Raw genomic sequence first — 17,780 nt, forward strand, 5'->3', positions numbered from 1 at the left:
CATTACATTCCCAGCTATGGGAATTTCTGCCAGCTTGCCTAGAACCCATTCAAACATCAGTCTTGGGAGTCCATCATTCTCAAACATGGTCCTTTTGGGAGAAGATCCCACAACTCACAAATAAGCAAGGATTTCCTTAAATCCTCAGGCAGAATATTTAGTTTAGAATTCAAAAAAATTGTGGTTGGTAAAAACTGGTGCTCTAAATATCAACAATAGACATCTATCTCTTAAACTGTAAGTAGCTAATTTTATATTTTGAGACCTTTCTCCTTTTTTGGTATAGTGTAGGAGAAGGATTGTTTTCAGATAGCTTTGGACGGCTGTGGTGATTTGCCTTTGCTCAGATTAGAGAAGGCTATGTTTAGTCTTTGACTCAGAAAAGAATGTAAACAGTTTGTAACTGAAGGAGAGAAATTAGGCAGAATTTGGTTGGATGTGTTAAAATATTGTTTTGTTATTTTGACCTATTGTATGCCTTAATTACGTGCATGCCAGTAGAAAACAATCAATTCAGATGTGACACGTGCCTTCTGATAGACTATGTAACTTTGCTGTACAACATAATAAATTTCTTTGCCTGCTTAGATCTTGTCCTGGAAGCTTTGCTCAAGGTGAATAGAACAACTATATTACAACAGTATAGTGAACAAACATTACTTGTGTAGGGATTGCGTGCCATCTACCAGAATATGTGATATGCTTCAATGATGTTATTTTCAGTATTTTATGTTAATATTGCTTCGCCTGACTTCACTGACTAAAGATGCAAAAAAAACCAACCTCCCAACAGCAGAGCAAAGGTATGTGTTTCGGGCTCGGCTCCTAGAAGTATTTCTCAACTATACTTTACATTGATTTTAATATAAAATTCACAATAAATGCTGGAGCAAGATGGGGGTGGAGGTCCATGCCTACACAACAGTATTTCAAATGTTAATTTACTGCTCAGTGAGTACCCTTCAGCTCAGCAGTTATGATATTCACTTCTAAATCACAGACAGAATTTGGATCTTCACATAGTCAATAAACATCCTAACTATTGTGTTACTAGATAATAGGAGATCACCTCCTGATGCTGTAAGTGTGTGCTCAAGAAAAGTTCGACCAAGTCATTTAACTGAAAGAGAGTGCAGGTCTGTAAATTATAACTAGAAATATTTATCTCCTCTATTCCAAATGTAATCCTATGAATCTCATGTTCTAAACACATCAGCACCTGTACCCTCAGTGTTTATTCCAGCATTTTTCAGGTAGCTGTTATTCAATGTACTTACTTACCATCTCTGTACCACTCAGCACGAGGTTGTAGTCTTTTCAGGTCTGGGGTGATCAACATAGAACACTTCAGGGTCAGTGTTTCACCTTCAGTTGCAAAGGTGACTCCAAACTTCTCCAGAAACTGGACATCAATGTGGGTAAAGCAAATGTCGTATGACAGGGGCACTGTGCATGAGAAAATGAAAACATTCTTAGGTAAATAAATTGTGCTTGGCACCAACAGATTACTGACTAATCTGAACAGGGGATGGAGCTCTCGATTACACTGTGTGATGATCTTGAAATGCATATGGGAAAGTAATAGCACCTGGACAGCTCCAGTAATAACTGAATGTTTAGAAAGCAAAGCCAGAAGAAGGAAGCATCCAATTTTCTCATCTGTAAAACATTACTCTGATAAGAATGCATAAATTATATGAGAAAAAAAATGCTTACAGTGAAAGGGCATTATGCCAGCTGGGTGAGGCTCTTCATCCTCTCTGAATCCTACAAATGAACATACAACAAAAATTCAATGACATGGCCATCATATTTATTTCTTGTTTTAATCATGAAGTAGGACTTACTTCGCACAATCACAGCACAATTAGTTGATGCCTGCCCATGCACATTTGTTGCAACTGCTGAATAGGTAGCAGAATCATCAAAATCAGCTCTGGAAAGGGGAAGGAGGAAATCAGGTGAGTCTCACAAATACTAATTTTTTTACTGATTGAAATTACAAACAAAGGAATGTGTATAAAGCTCTTTACTGGTGTCATACAGTACATATTGATGCAAGACATTCAGAAAACTGATTTTTACTTAAGTTTTATCACAGCTTATCATACAGGCTTCATTAACTTGAGCAAACCGTAAATGACCTTTAGAGAATGATCAAAGTAGATTGTTGGAAGATGTCAGTCTGGGTGTTCCCTTTCTATATGTAACCTTCTTCCTTAATCCATATTGCCCTTCTGCCACATATTTTAAGAAAGAGACACAAAAGAAAATTACATGGGATGCTTGCAGAAATTCCTCCTTCTATGGTTATTCGCACCAGGAAGATACTGGCTTTTTTTTGCCTCTCTCACATCTCTTAAGCAGTCCAGAGGAGATGATGTAAAACCAGGGAAAATGTCTGAAATTGCTTATGGGAATAAATGGCTTGTCTTTATATGTATTTTTGTGTGTGTGTGAGAAAAGAAGTTTATTATTCAAGGACAATATAAGGAAAAATCAAGAAAAAAAGCTACTTCATGCATAACAGGACCCAGGGATGGATTGTCTCACTTACTACATCTTTCCTTGAAAAGGAAGTTACTTTAACAGTGGCCAGGTGTTAAGATGTAGGCACAAACTTTGATGTCCCAGTTCTTTTCTTATTCAAAATGGGGGCTGTAAAAAGAACTATTGACATGAAATTGAAGTAAGCTAAACTATGCATAAATATATATATTTTCAGTGCGATTTCTTAAATTTAGAGTTGAGATAAGCATACTTGCTTATGTTTCTTATCAATTTAAGTGAATACTGATTAGAAAATAATTTATCATATTTGAGATTTAGTTTTTGCAGGATGTAGATCTGGGTAAAATGAGATTCCTCAGTTTTGGTGAGAGAACTTAATCTAGACCAAGAAACAATTTTGGAAAAGGCAGACTGTTTCAATTACAAATTTCAGAATTAATATTTGAATGGAAAAAAAAAATTAGAATTTACTTTGTTTTCAGAAACTTGCTAAATAATATGAAATAAACTATTTTGGGTTTGAGTGAACAAAACTTTTTATTTGTCCTGTTCAAGTGCTTTTTCATGAACTTCTCCTTTAGTCAACTATTTTACAATATGACTCTCAAGCTTGTTTTTTATTTCTTGGAATTTCTATTGCTTTGAGACATTACCTAATCAGACTACTGATTTAAATACACACAATTAAAGCCTGGTCCTGTACAGTTCATTTAGTAGAGCATTTAAAGGAGGCCACTCAGAAATTTCCAGTGATGAGATACAATGTTCTGCATGCAGGCACTTAGTTTCCTCTCATAAGAACAAATTTGTCTCTTCTTGGCAACTGCCAGATTAAAGGGATGGAATTCTGGTTGCATGTGTCTTCTAAGAGGTCATATATCCCAGGTTTGGGAGAAAAAAAGAACATGTAAAAGTGTTTGCTGTAAATTGCATAACAGAATGCCAGTTTGAGAGTAGGTAGCACCTGTGCCAGGCACATCAGAAACCTGTTTTCAGCTCTCTCATATATTCTGGACAATGTCATACCACAAAAAAGAATAATGTGTTGCAATGTCTAAAACACAACTTGATGAAAGTTCATTTAAATTGAGATTTACCTCACTAAACACACAGGACTAACAGCTTCTCCTAGAGGTAACTTCTTAGCCACACATTTCACAAAATGCAGCAAAATACAAAGTATATCACATAACTAATTATCAAAAACAGGGGTAAGTACTAACATTAGGCCACTTAATCAAAAAGTCTACAGTTGGATATGAAGCCCTTAAGGTCCCTGTTACAGTCTGGACAGGCAAGATCTGAAAAACAACTTAAAAGCTTTTAAATACTAGGCTCAGCATTATTAAGTTTGTTTGTTTGTTTTCAATAAGTATTTTTTAAAATGTTCTTAACTGATTCTGGACTTGTTCACAAGCTGTCAGACTTGACAATATTTCTCGCACTAACATCTTAAAATAATGTGGAGGTTTTTTTACTACCCCAATTTAACACTTGGGAGACAAAAAACCAAAAGCAATGTAAAACCGCAGTACAGGCCTTTTTCCCAAGTCATGCTTTGATGTCTCTGTACCTAAATGTGCATAGATCAGACATTTATCACAGCCCAGCAGAGTGTCTCAGCACAAAAAATTAAGGTAACAACAAATGAGGCATCTCAAACATTTCATACAAGAAAGGACTTTGTGGAGTTAACTGTACCGAAACTGTAAAATGTTCTCATCAGCCTGCACTACATCATTACTTTAACTAGATGTAAGTATAGAACATACAGTAACTAGTGCATAGTCTATTTAGACTGAACATGAGCCAGCAATGTGCCCAGGTGGCCAAGAAGGCCAATGGCATCCTGGCCTGCATCAGGAACAGTGTGGCCAGCAGGAAGTCATTGTGCCCCTGTACTCAGCACTGGTTAGGCCACACCTTGAGTACTGTGTCTAGTTCTGGGACCCTCACTTTAGGAAAGATGTTGAGTTCCTGGAATGTGTCCAGAGAAGGGCAACAAAGCTGGTGAGGGGTTTGGAGCACAAGCCCTATGAGGAGAGGGTGAGGGAGCTGGGGTTGCTTAGCCTGGAGAAGAGGAGGCTCAGGGGAGACCTTATTGCTCTCTACAACTACTGGAAGGGAGGTTGTAGCCAGGTGGGGGTTGGTCTCTTCTCCCAGGCAACCAGCACCAGAACAAGGGGATACAGTCTCAAGCTGCACCAGGGGAGGTTTAGGCTGGATGTTAGGAAGTTCTTCACAGAAAGAGTTATTTGCCATTGGAATGTGCTGCCAAGGGAGGTGGTCAAGTCACCATCACTGGAAGTGTTTAGGAAGAGATTTGATGGGGAGCTTGGTGCAATGGTTTAGTTGATTAGATAGTGTTGGATGATAGGTTGGACTCGATGACCTCAAACATCTTTTCCAACCTGGTTAATTCTATTCTATTCCATTATGTTCAATCATTTGTCCCCAGAAAATGAATCTTGATCACCCTAGTGCTGCTCCTAAATTGCACTGTAAAGTGCACTGAATCAAAACCTGTTAGAAACAATATTTGAAGTACCCAGGAGTCAAAGTGTGGTCTCTCCAACAGTTATTCTTGGATCATAATGGAGAAAGGTCAGATAAAATATGCATAGAGTCCATTCAGACAGCATGAAGCAAGTGCAGATCTGTATCTGTCCCAAGATACTAATATTTTTGTGAAAACTAAATTGCCCTGAATCCACTTGAGGTTCTGAAGTACTAATGTTTGTGTGAGGAATATTCCTCAGACAGACACATCTGTTTAAAATGCATATATTCATGCATTTGCCTACTGTAGATTTGAACACAGGAGTTAAGAGTGAAATAAAAGTTTTGCCTGAATTAGAATACAGTTCAGTGCATGTCAAGAATAGGCAGAGGAATGTAGTAAATTACAGAGTTAAAACTGCCTCATTTGGATGCAAATTTCTCCATGTTACAGCTATGTGACTTGAACATATGGAAATACTCTTCAGGGTTACCATCTCATGTATTGATTCACCAGTTTAAAAGAATCAGATTCATTTTATCTAGTTAAGTGTTGTTTGCCTTTTTATTTTACTGAAGAGGAAACTTCTTTTGAGAGGTAACCTCTTCCTCAATCTCCCAATTATTGCAGCTTACTGTGGACAATGACTGACAGGTTAGAAGACCACAGACTTTCATGTGGGTGCTGTAGTTTGCATTTCAGCAAGGAAAGAAGAGAAGTATCTCATGCCTGCTGCCTGTACTGCATACCTGTGAAACACTGCAGTTTATCACCCGATGAAACCCACACAGCACAAAAGCTGTATCTTCTGCACCAGAGGACTGCCCTTGCTGCAATGCCTCTGCCCTGCTCCCACCTATACCAGGAGACAGGAGAGGCTTCACCCTCTATCGCTGCAGACTCAATTAGCTCAAGATTTTTGTGCCTAATCAAACTAAAATAGCACTGTACTGGCTGCACAGCATCATTTGTTACATGAGAATAGTTAGAAGAGGAGGTCCGTTCAATTTTTAAACTATTTTATTATTATTTCATTTCATTTTATTTTCTAAAGCAAGGTTAGTGGAGCTGAGGAGCAGACCCCTGATGAAAGGGTTGGCTTTGCTTACCGGCAGTAGGTACTACACTGCACTCTGCTGGCTCTGCCACACATTTTTACTGATGCAGCCACAAACCTCTGCTGCAGTTACAGGCTCTGCTTAAAAGATTACTTCATGAAACAGAAAAGAGAGAGGGCCCTAATAAAAGACAAAATGCTGTCAAACTTTAAGCATTGTATAAGTGAGATTGTGCAGCCACATCACACTGACAGAGCTTTGGAAAATCAGATATCCTTCCCTGCTCCTTCCACTGTCCAGCCTGCCTGTGAATGGAGGGACAGGAGTCAGAAATCTTCCCATTCAGTACCATACTGCTGCATCCTCTATGCCCCAGCCAGTGTAACAGGTAATGTAGCACAGTCATAAAGCAAAGTGGTTCATTTGAGGAGACGTCATAGTATACAAATAAGAATCAAAAAATGGTTGAAAATCAAGTAGTAGTAACTAAGACATTCAAAATGTTATGATTTTTAATCCCTAAGATACATGCTAAAGCAGAAAACACTTTGCAGCTATGCTATAAAGCAGCAGAGCATCCTCATCTTAACTACCACTGACATAGAAATCTTTTCTTGTATTATGTCCCTATGCATAGTTAAATTAGGTGGGATAAAGAAGTAGGTATTATACTAACCCTGACATTCTCAGACAAGTATCAATCACTTCAACTACCAGTAGCTTTCCCTCAGAGAACTCCTCACAGTGTGCTCTGAATCACCTATTAGAAGTGAGGTGAAAGATGGGATGAACCAGTATCCCAGGGCATGCTGGTAATACCTCTTCTTCTACAAGTATGAGCTGTGCCAAAAATGAAAGTCCAGCCCCTTCATTTCACTGCTCAGGGGCAACCTTAAGCTCAACCTCCCAATTCAAGAAGCCTAAAAGGAGCAAGAAGGAATCACTATATGATAATTGTGTGTAATGGGTTGGGGCAGGTCCCCTCCCCACCACAGGCAGAAATAACGACTCAGGCAAACGGATTGCAAAAGTGATGAAAGTTTAAATAGAAAGCAGTGAATGTTACAGAAAACCCAAAGCACAGTGACAAAGAAAGATCCCATCCCCACCTGAGGGTGCATGCAAAACCCCCAGGGCTCCTTCCTCCCCCTCCCTCTGCTGGGCTAGTCTCAGCTGGCCAGGCCTGAGACTGCCCATCCCCCTGTGGCCTTGGGCCCAATCAGGCCCATGGCCGGGAGATCTCTCCCCCAGTTACCAAGTCTCGGAGAGGGAAGGAAAGAGGAAGTGCCAGACTCCGCACTGGATCTTATAGTGGTGCGAAGAATTATGGTAGGGAATACACAATTTCCTGTGTCCATCCCTCTGGGCTGGACTTCTGGACACAGGAAGTGAATGCACCAGGGGGGCACCCAGCTCAAACTACAACATTGTGGCACAGAATGTGCACAGGAAATGTGGTAAAATGAGCACAAATTATCAGAATAACAAGACAGAAGTGACAATGGTCTAGTTACTGTTAGGCCCTGAAGACAGCAATCGAGAGGGGGATGAATTGTGTCCAGTTACTACTTTAGAGTACAAGGTGACGTTCTGGTTTTGATACCTCAAGAATTTTTCCACTGGTATCAAGGAATAGTCGTAAGAATAAATATCATGCTTGCATCAGAAGGGAAAGTTCAGTCCCTGAGCTACACTGAAGCACCAAGAAAAGTGGCCAAGAAATTCCAAGGCCATTCTGAGTGGCTGCAGATCAGATGACATCAGCTCAGCACTTTGGTATGAACAGCTGAGAGGAGCACAGAACTAGATAGGCAGAAAATCCCAGTGGTTCCCAGAATAAAAATAATACTTCACATATATGTGCATAAAGATATGTATGGAAGATCCAGAGTTAACTGATACATGCTTGTATAAAAATGTGAATGATACATGTATTTTAACCTCTAACTGTAGATTCTTTGTTTTCAATATGAGAAACACCTATTATTAGTAAGACACTAACCATTCTTCTATTTCCTGCATGTTTATTTTCTGTGTTTTGAGACAGAAAATACAGCTGATGGTCAAGTTTTGAAATAAAACAGATTAGCAATAAAGAACTATAATTAAGGTTAGAAATTTTAATTTAATAAAATGTATAACTCTATGGTAAATAGAGTTTGGGTCTACAATCCCCTTAGCAGTATTTTAAGCAGAGGAGGGAAACTTCCAGGAAAGCAGCCAGACATCTTTAGGTGGCAAAGACACCAACACTGCCAGACAGAATAAAAGATAAATGGAGCACCAGTGTCTGAAGATCGCAGCTTGGTAGAACACAAGGGAGCCTGCATGAACACATACAGGTCCGGGACTAGTAAATAGTGCGTGATGATGGGTTGATGTGGGAGCCTGAGTCAGTGCCAACAACTCTGTGACATGGCTGAATAAATATGGCTGGGTCTGAGCACTCCCAAAGATGATTGTGGATGATGTCTACATGACTGATGACCAGCACAAGAAAGAGAAAAAAGCACCAAGGGGATATAAGCTATTAGCATTCTTAACCCTAATGGTTATGGATGCTCAGAAGGCAGCAACACTGATTCTTATTTCTTCAAAAAGCCATTTATTTCAAAAATGTCACTAAAGGAACCTACATACTACATAGCCAGCTTTTGAATTCACCAAGCAGTTGCTTGTGGACACTAACCAAGAGAATAAATACAGCTGCAATCACTCACTGGCAGGAAGTCACCAAAGTTTCATCTGACTGTCACTCACACACATCCAAAGGAAGACATTTTCCATTTTCTTTGCTGCAAGGGAGAAGACTGCAGGAGAAAAATCTGGTTCTATCTTTTAACCTCATGCTCTTATCTCCGAAATATTGATGGGAAAAATCAGCTGTGTTGAGACATGTCACAAATAAAGAGAGCCAGTCAGCAAGTTATCCTTGGCCTGGGAGTAGAAGGCTATGGGTGTCTTAAAAGTATTCAAAAGCACTGCTACTCCTTGAGAAACACCCCTCTAGAAGCAATAACAGTGATTCTTGCCATCAGCTTCTGTTCAGGGATGCTTCTCCCATCGTGAGCTATGAAAGATAAAGAGCTAGGCTGGACTTTGTTGCAGGATGACAAAAGGTAAGTAGTCCTTCCAAAAGGAGAAGGAATAATGCACATATTTTCTTTACTATTGCTTCAAGTCTCTGCTCAGGGCTGCATCCACTGCTAACAGATGGAGACAGGGTAGAAGATGAGATATTTGGCTAACCAAGAGTCAGCCACAAAAATTCCAGCTGTTTCAACACAGCTTGTGCTCATGCTTCAGATGAAGTTAAAAGGCAGGTTGTGTCTCTGTACTAGATATTCATTATATTTTTAAATACCACAGCCATGTTCTCATTATTCTTTAAGGCTGATAGCTTCTACCAAGTCACGAACAACATGAAATATTTCAGTTGCTTAGGACAGTAGAGGATTCATTTTTGGAAGCCATTTTACCTAGGCATTTTCTATACCACAACATTAACATAATTTTGAAAAATTAAATGAAGTTAGAATACTTGAGGTTTACAGTAAATAAACTTACATTTCCTTGGGTTTTGGAGAACAAAAAAGTGGCAATCAAAATGTAAGCAAAATCTAATATATAATAAAATAAACACTGATGACTAGATATCCTTACCCTGACCAGCTAAATTTTTTGCTTAGCTTAATGAGCTTCGTCATGGCAAAAGCATGAAATACACAAATTTCCACTTTGAATGCTGAGATGTAATTCTAATAAAAAAGGAACTACTATTATTTCAGCTACTTAGCTCTTCTTTTCTATAGTCATGTAGATTGCTGCAGTTAAATAATAGAAGTACATAATTTTTAATTTAGTTTTCATGATCTAATATTGAGCTACTTAGTGAACCCTCTCTAACCTCAGTGTGAGTACCAAGAGATGAGTGTGCTGAATTTAACAACTCTTGCAGCCTTTGTGCAAATTCTTAATTATTTGATATAAAAAAAATACTTTGTGTAGAGTACAAAAACCTGTTGCATGCCCCAGAACAATCTACCTGTTTATATGCAACACATGTACTCCATATTTGCTTTCGATTCTGTACTTCATTGGATCACTTGCAGGGGTAATCAGTTCCTCGTTTTTGTACCTGACAATGAAGAAAAAAATTACCTCATTAATATCAGACCCTATTCACTGCATTAATACACTAGATTTTTGCATCCAGTTATCATTTACTATCATCAGCACTTTTTCTGTGAGTCTCCTTGACTTGCACAGAGTATTCTCCAGTGTGTATGGATAGATACTCATTGGGCTGCGAAGCCAAGGGGGGACTATAAATGCAGTAAAAAATTGAGAAGATGTGCACCCAAACCACAAGAGCAGGGCATGAAGTAGAGAGAAGATGGCATGTAACTTGAACTTTAGAGTCCACTATCCCTGTCATGAGATGGGAACCAAACACTTTGTCTTGGATCACAGTAAAGCACTTCAGCACAAACAAGAGAAGCAGCAACAGGTTTGTTCCTCAGGTTAGATCTTCACAGTCCAACCTGGGGCTCTCACATATACAGACAGCACTTCTCTGGAGAGGGAGGAAGCTTCAGGGATGTTCCATTCATGTCCATCTCAACAGAGGCTGACACAGACTCAACATGGACACAACTCATGACAGCAACGGTACTGTGCAGGTTTGCCCAGGCTTAGAAGGTAGCTTCACCATCACGGAATTCTATGGCCAAAAAAAATTGAATGCCTTCCACAGTCTGGCTTCTGAAATATTCAAGTTTACTTCTCACACTGGTCAGGGGAATTCAGCAAGCTGTCCTCCCACTTCTTCCACTACAGTATCAACTGCTACAATCCAGCACATCTATGAGGATTATAAAGGGGGTTTAACATAGCCATTATGTATGTGACACTTAACAGCTATGCCATAGCTTCCAAATGAAAAAAGCTTAACAACATTTTTAGAGGGCGAGGAAAGGCCAGTCTCTTACCATTGTACAACAGGGGCAGGAAATCCTTGTACAGTGAAGCAAAGGCTCACTGACATCTTCTCCCAGACAGTGTGAGACCTCAGGCGCACTAGAATTTCAGGAGCTCGACTTATCCTTTCTTCAACAGCATGTCTTTCCAGAGCCATATTTTCTTCTACCTATTAAACATGGGAAAGGAAAAGTATCTAGAGCATCTAGCACTGGACTCAAATGTGGTAGATGATCTATTCTTAAATCTGCAAAATTAAAAGTTGTTAAATCATTATTGGCAATTGAAACATAGGTTTAAATTTCGGTATCTCTTATAAATCTGCTTGGATAGTGAGAAGAAGGTTCAGCACTGTACCATCCTTTGTACAGCAAGTTTATCCAGATGTTCTCTAGCACGGTGCCTGGCTGTGTGAATCTCTTTTTCCAAAGCAGACAACTCACTGGCAAAACGTATCCTTTTCTCTTCACTTGCATGAGTCTTTTGTTCATGAGTCCTGTAGGACAAGAGAAAATGCCAGGTAAGTGTAACCAATATGAAGCTTTAAGCAACTTAGGAATCTGAAACTGTATCAGCAAGACATGAAATTTAGATTAAGAATTATTCTTAGAATCTATCTGCCCGTCCTAATGAACACAAGAAATTAATATGGATCTTCCTTCATTTTCTTTCTCCCTGTATATGTTGCACTGAAGCTTCAGATCTTGAAAGTTGGCAAGGTCACATTGAGGTTGTAACCCACTGCCTTACTCTTCTGGTAACTGAGATCAAGAACCTGCCTGGCTTCCTTCTGACCCCTAATTTTCCTTCCCATGGATACAAGGTGGCAGAGGAGTGTGAGTATGTTCTGTACCTGTTCACAGCCTGGTAAGATTTGGACCTTTCTTGTGGTATGCCCTTGACTCTAGCACTTGGGAAGTTCTGCTAGCTGCAAGAGCTCTATCAGCTGAGCTTACCTGAAAGATACAGACCACATTGTTCAGAGGGATTTGATGAACTGCTTCATGCAAAAAAAAAAAAAAAATAAATAAATAAATCCCTCTTTGGTAATTTTGAGTGAGAAGTATTATAGAAGCTGCCAGGAAAAGACAACATTTAGAGAAATTTGTAGATTGTATCCTGAAAATCTGACTCACAGAATCACCAAGGTTGGAAGAGACCTCAAAAATCATCAAGTCCAACCTGTCACCATAGACCTCATGACTAGACCATGGCACCAAGTGCCATGTCCAATCCCCTCTTGAACACCTCCAGGGACGGTGAATCCACCACCTCCCTGGGCAGCCCATTCCAATGGCTAACGACTCTCTCAGTGAAGAACTTTCTCCTCACCTCAAGCCTAAACTTCCCCTGGCGCAGCTTGAGACTGTGTCCTCTTCTTCTGGTGCTGATTGCCTGGGAGAAGAGACCAACCCCCTCCTGGCTACAACCACCCTTCAGGTAGCTTTAGAGAGCAATAAGGTCTCCCCTGAGCCTCCTCTTCTCCAGGCTAAACAATCCCAGCTCCCTCAGCCTCTCCTCATAGGGCTTGTGTTTGAGACCTCTCACCAGCCTTGTTGCCCTTCTCTGGACACGTTCAAGTGTCTCGATGTCCTTCTTAAAACTGAGGGTCCCAGAACTGGACACAGTACTCAAGGTGTGGCCTAACCAGTGCAGAGTACAGGGGCAGAATGACTTCCCTGATCCTGCTGGCCACACTATTCTTGATGCATTTTTCAGAATTCCTATGAAAAACTCAACTCATGAATGTTTCTAGGAGGAGCTATCCCAAGTGCCTGCATTCATACTGATTCAAGCAAGCGCCTGATGCTAGCGTGTGCCTTGTCCACATGACAAAATGGAAAGAAAAAAAAAGGCAGCTGAATATAAGGACATTCCTATTGTGACTATCATTACAGAATATGGCAAGACTCTTAAAGCATAGTCCAACGTGCCATGAAGTAAATTAGAAGAATTGCATGAAGTTCAGTGTGCAGAAGGTCAGGACATTCTTGAGCTGGTATTTTTAATTTTTTTTTTTTTTTTTGCACCATTTCAATGTATTTTAAATATCAGCCTTGATCTTCAGTGGGTTTTTTGGGGTTTGTTTGTTTGAGATTGATAAAATTTAAGATCATTTTACAAAATAATAGATTATATAGATTGTTTTGATTTTCCTAGAACATTCTGTTTCTAGCATACGTACTTCAAAACAATCAAAGTATCATGTGGATATATACGTTTTTTTCAGCACATTTTCTACAAGCAAGAGAGAATTTGTTCTTGCAGTAGAAATTATCTGTGTCTTTGGTGCAGTCACTGTAGGGCACAACAGAGCAGAAACAGTAAATTCACTAAGAGGAATATTACCACCTGCATATTTACTATTGGACTTCATCTCAAGGTTGTAACAGAGATGTGACAGTAAGTTCTCTTGATATTATGACCTCAAAATATTTAAATTGATCCAAATGAGAAATTTAGAAAGAGTGGAGAAGACCTGTTCAAAAATGCACTTTGGATCCCAGGCAGATTCTAATTTATTTTGGTTTCAGAGCTGTGTTCAGGGGTCAGAGTGGGGATTAGAGGAACAACCCTGAGTTGAAATATGAGACTGAAAGCAATACTCAGTCATTTAGTATTCCAGCCAAAATAGATTAGTGAAGATCAGTGACAGATAAGAGTCCAGTCCTGTCAGCTCTGAAAAGAGCCCTGGCAAAAGAGCAATACTAAATGGGACCACAGCCACCACACAGGTCAGATGGGACCAACAGTGCTTTACCTTTTCCTGGATTCTTGCATTGCTTCGTGAGCCAAGGTACGTGCTCTCCTGGCACAGAGTCTACATGTCGTTTTTCCCAAGCCAGGTGATTCATAATAAGCAGCCTGTCTGGAAGCAGCCCTTCAAATATAAAAGATATTGTTATAACCCAGCAATTCTGTTAAACATGAACTCACAAAAGTCAAAGAAATTACTTTAAATGTGCAGTATGCCATGACCAAGCACTGTTCTGTGAGAAAGAAGACAAACCTACTTTACATTCCTCACAGAGTGCACTAAGGTACTGATTCTCATCCTTCCAGGGTTTAATGCTCATCATCTGTCACTAGGGATCATTAGGCATTGTATTTCACTCAATTCTATTAAATTTATACTTATCTCAGTCTCCAATCATTCAAGTGCTTTGACAGCATTTCAGTGAACCATGAAGGAACCAGCCTAACACTCTGACCACACAGAATCCCTATAACATTGCCTGTTTCTAAACAGTCCTGCCTTTCTGCTCTTCACAAAAATTTCTGTATAAATTCTCTTCTTCCCCTGTGAAAGCTGCACAAGCTACACAGCTAGCTAATCTTAATTGCTGAGGAGGGAGCACAGAGATACTCAAGCAACTAAGATTCACAGCTCCAGACTCTGATATACAAAGCACATGTATCTAGTGGATATACATGTATCTAGTGGATATACGTAAGAGAACTTAAAGCCTTATTTTTTTAAAAAGAAACAGAATGATAAAAAACTATAATTAGGAATAGCTAACTCCAGGAGAAGGAATATCCTTATTTCTTATGTGTAAAAATGGGTAAAAATGTGATTCTATGATTTACAATTAATTTCATGCCAATTTTTCTTTAGCCAGAGTTTTAATTGGAGCCTAAAAAGGAAGATTTTCCAGCTTGGAGGTGGCAAACAGAACAGATCCTGAGGTGAAAGGTCTGTGTAGGCAAGTTGCAACATAGCTAGAAATTCTAGCTATGCCTAGTGGGACACTATAGAAAAGCATCTCAATAGAAGGAATCAGAAAACTATCATTCTGAATAAAACACAGCTTTTGGAGGTAAAGGTTGAGGATAAATATCCTTATTCTAAAAACTGATTAGTCAAAATAGAAACCATGGCACTCACTTTCTTGCTGCATACTCCTCAAGTACATATCTTGTCTGAATGTTGCGATAGGACTGATCAAAGTGCTTGTGCCTCCTCTGGTAAAATGGCAACACTACTGAAGACATACTTGTTTGTTACAATCAGTAACTCCTGCAGAGAGCAAAATCACATTTAGCCATATATTTCAGACACTTAGAGATACATAGATGTGTCTGTACATGTACAAACACATAAAATTCCAACCATTTACAACAAAGAAAGCTGTTAATGATGTACATGGGTACCTCAGGCTATACCTTATCAGCCACTCAATCTGAGCTAAGAAATCATAGATACAGAGCTAGAAGATAATTTGTTGGATCATTTTTCCTTTTCTTTGCAGATATCATTTAACACCTCCATAAAAATTTTCCAAGGATTGAAATTTGACAGCTTTTTGAGCATTTTTAGGTGTTTCAGCTTTCTGCTCTTTCAACTTCTAACTTTTTCTCTTGTAATTTATGTTGTTTCTTGTCCAGTTCATCATGACAACAAAGCATAGACTGTGTTCCATTTCCTATCAAATACTGGGGATACGTGCTTTGGGGACAAAAATTATCAATATTCAGTTTATAACTGCTTCAGAGAAAACAAAACAAAATGAAACTAACAAAAAAGTGGTTTCTGGTAAAACAGAGAAACCAACGAAATTCAATCACTACATCATTGTCAGCTTCCAAGTTCTATGTAATCTCTTTTGTTTCCATTCATCTCTTTACTGGGTGAAAAGTACATGCAATCCATGTAGTTTAATAAAATACTGCTGAAAATAGCTTCCTAAATGCTTATTACTTATTTTGAAAGCAATGATATTTTTCTGCCACATAATGGTATTTATTAGTATCTCATGTCTTTAAAAATAATTTTGAAAAGTTCTCATTTGAGAATGGTAGTGAAAAAATTGTTGAGAACTTGCAGATATTATCAAGACTTCTAAGGAAAGTTTTAAAGTGTGACTTGTTGACATTTTTTCTAATTGTAGTACTAGCTAGAATGTGTATACAGAAGAAACCATGTTCGACATTTCATTGCAGCAATTTACTATTTAAATATAAGAGCTAGATTTCTTATGCAACACATCACATCATTAGAAAGAAAAATGTAAGATGATTCACTGAAAGACTGCAATTTTTAGTTTAGCAAGTCATTTCATATGTTGGCTTTGCATGCTAATTTTTGATTAAGTAGTGTAATAAACTCCATCTGTGTCTGGTTGTTAGTTTCAGGTATTCAAAAGCAGAGTCAGATGCCCTGAGGTCATGATGTTCTCTCATCAGCTAGTTTTACCTTGCCAAGAAAAAGGTCTCTGCAGGAGGAAACAGTAGGTATATTTAACAGGAGATATATGTTATTACAAAAAGCCAAGAGATCCAAAGACATGAGTTTTCACGATTTACAACCTGATGGCTGCATTATTTTCATAACCTATAGAAATCTTTTCAGCCTTTTTTTAAGAGAGAAAAATGACAAATCCCACATTTGGGAATGAGAGCTTTAGGCAAAATACCAGACATTGCAAGACAAAAATAAAACATGTTCATAACATTACTGTGGAACATTAAGAAACATATTATTGCATTTCTGAAGAAATAAGAAAGTTAACGTGACTCATTAGTACAGCACAGCACCTTGTAGAGATGTTAGCTTAGTTAGGTGCCTTCATAAAATGTTGTGCTGACATGGGCCTCATAACACACCATATGACATACTGTCTTACATGAACAGTTACACAGACCCTTGAGCAGCTTTGACTTTTACTTTTGGTATCTGTACATAGAATTATACTATACCTACATATATCAAATAGAGCTTTTCTTCCTGCTCCCCCTGTGACTATTGTACATGTGACATTTAACTTGCCTCCTAGTTAACCAGACTGTTAATGGTATAATGTTCCCTCTTTTCTATTTTTGATTGGCCTTTTCACCTAAATGAAGGTGCAAAGGGCAAACCCATAGACTAAGCTGACTCAGCTGCTAAGTGCTACTCATGTTTACATGTCACCCAGTGAAATAATTCTGTGAATTTACCAACATGTAATTTGTGTATTGCTCTGTTGCTATAACTTGCACTGAGATCTGATATACAAGGGTTGCAGAGTAAAGACCATGTGTCTTCATGGATCATAGTCTGGACTATTTTCATTTTTGAACTGTCATTTACAGTTCAGCCTTTTCCCACTAAATATAAAACACACATTTTAATTAGCATATTTCTTTTATTAATCAGCATCCAGGTTTTCTCAAAATCTGAGTTCAGATATTTTTCATGTATACACAAAGCCCCTTAGAATAGAAACAAGCATGGCCATCTACTCCCAGCCTCGATACAATCAGCTGAGCTTGTTAGCAGCCAGACTCATTTTGCCTTCTGTTAACACAGAGGGGAGCTGCCTGGCAACAATTCCAAATGTAATAATCTTCTTCAGTTAATTACAATGGTGCTTGCAGAGTATGTATTTAATACTTAATAGTGCTGCAAAGATAAATATCTAAAGAGCAAAATCACAGCCCCACTGCAAAACCAGCTTCAGCAACCTACAGGGCACATAGGGTATCATGAATTCACAAAAAGAAGTTTATTTTGTCCTCCTAGAAACAATGTATTGCCTGTTTCCCAGTTTTCCACTGAAAAAAATCTCACATTTATGTGATATGCTTGAAATGTGTGCTAATATTTAGTCAGCTTACCACAGACAGAGTTAGATAACGTGATATGCAGAACACACCTTAACCCCACTGATGTTACCAGATTAGGTGAAGCATGATTTTATCACTGGCAGTGTTTTACAACCCAATTATACTGGCAAGATGCAAAAGCA

General features: G+C 38.8%; 1 protein-coding gene across 1 annotated transcript in view; it reads right to left on the reverse strand.

Moving 5' to 3' along the window:
- Positions 1–15,089, reverse strand: part of MYOM2 (myomesin 2) — a 73,308-nt gene extending 58,219 nt beyond the window's left edge. Inside the window, exons 1-8 of the mRNA XM_009910273.2 lie at positions 14,939–15,089; positions 13,811–13,930; positions 11,407–11,545; positions 11,061–11,218; positions 10,115–10,207; positions 1,848–1,936; positions 1,717–1,767; positions 1,282–1,446 (exon numbers count right to left, since the gene is read on the reverse strand). Of these exons, the coding sequence (XP_009908575.1) occupies positions 1,282–1,446; positions 1,717–1,767; positions 1,848–1,936; positions 10,115–10,207; positions 11,061–11,218; positions 11,407–11,545; positions 13,811–13,930; positions 14,939–15,045 (922 nt within the window). The 5' untranslated portion in view covers positions 15,046–15,089. The remainder of the gene's footprint in view (positions 1–1,281; positions 1,447–1,716; positions 1,768–1,847; positions 1,937–10,114; positions 10,208–11,060; positions 11,219–11,406; positions 11,546–13,810; positions 13,931–14,938) is intronic.
- Positions 15,090–17,780: the final 2,691 nt, after the last annotated feature.

Source organism: Dryobates pubescens, chromosome 3 (genome assembly GCF_014839835.1).
Source record: "Dryobates pubescens isolate bDryPub1 chromosome 3, bDryPub1.pri, whole genome shotgun sequence".
Taxonomy (NCBI): domain Eukaryota; kingdom Metazoa; phylum Chordata; class Aves; order Piciformes; family Picidae; genus Dryobates; species Dryobates pubescens.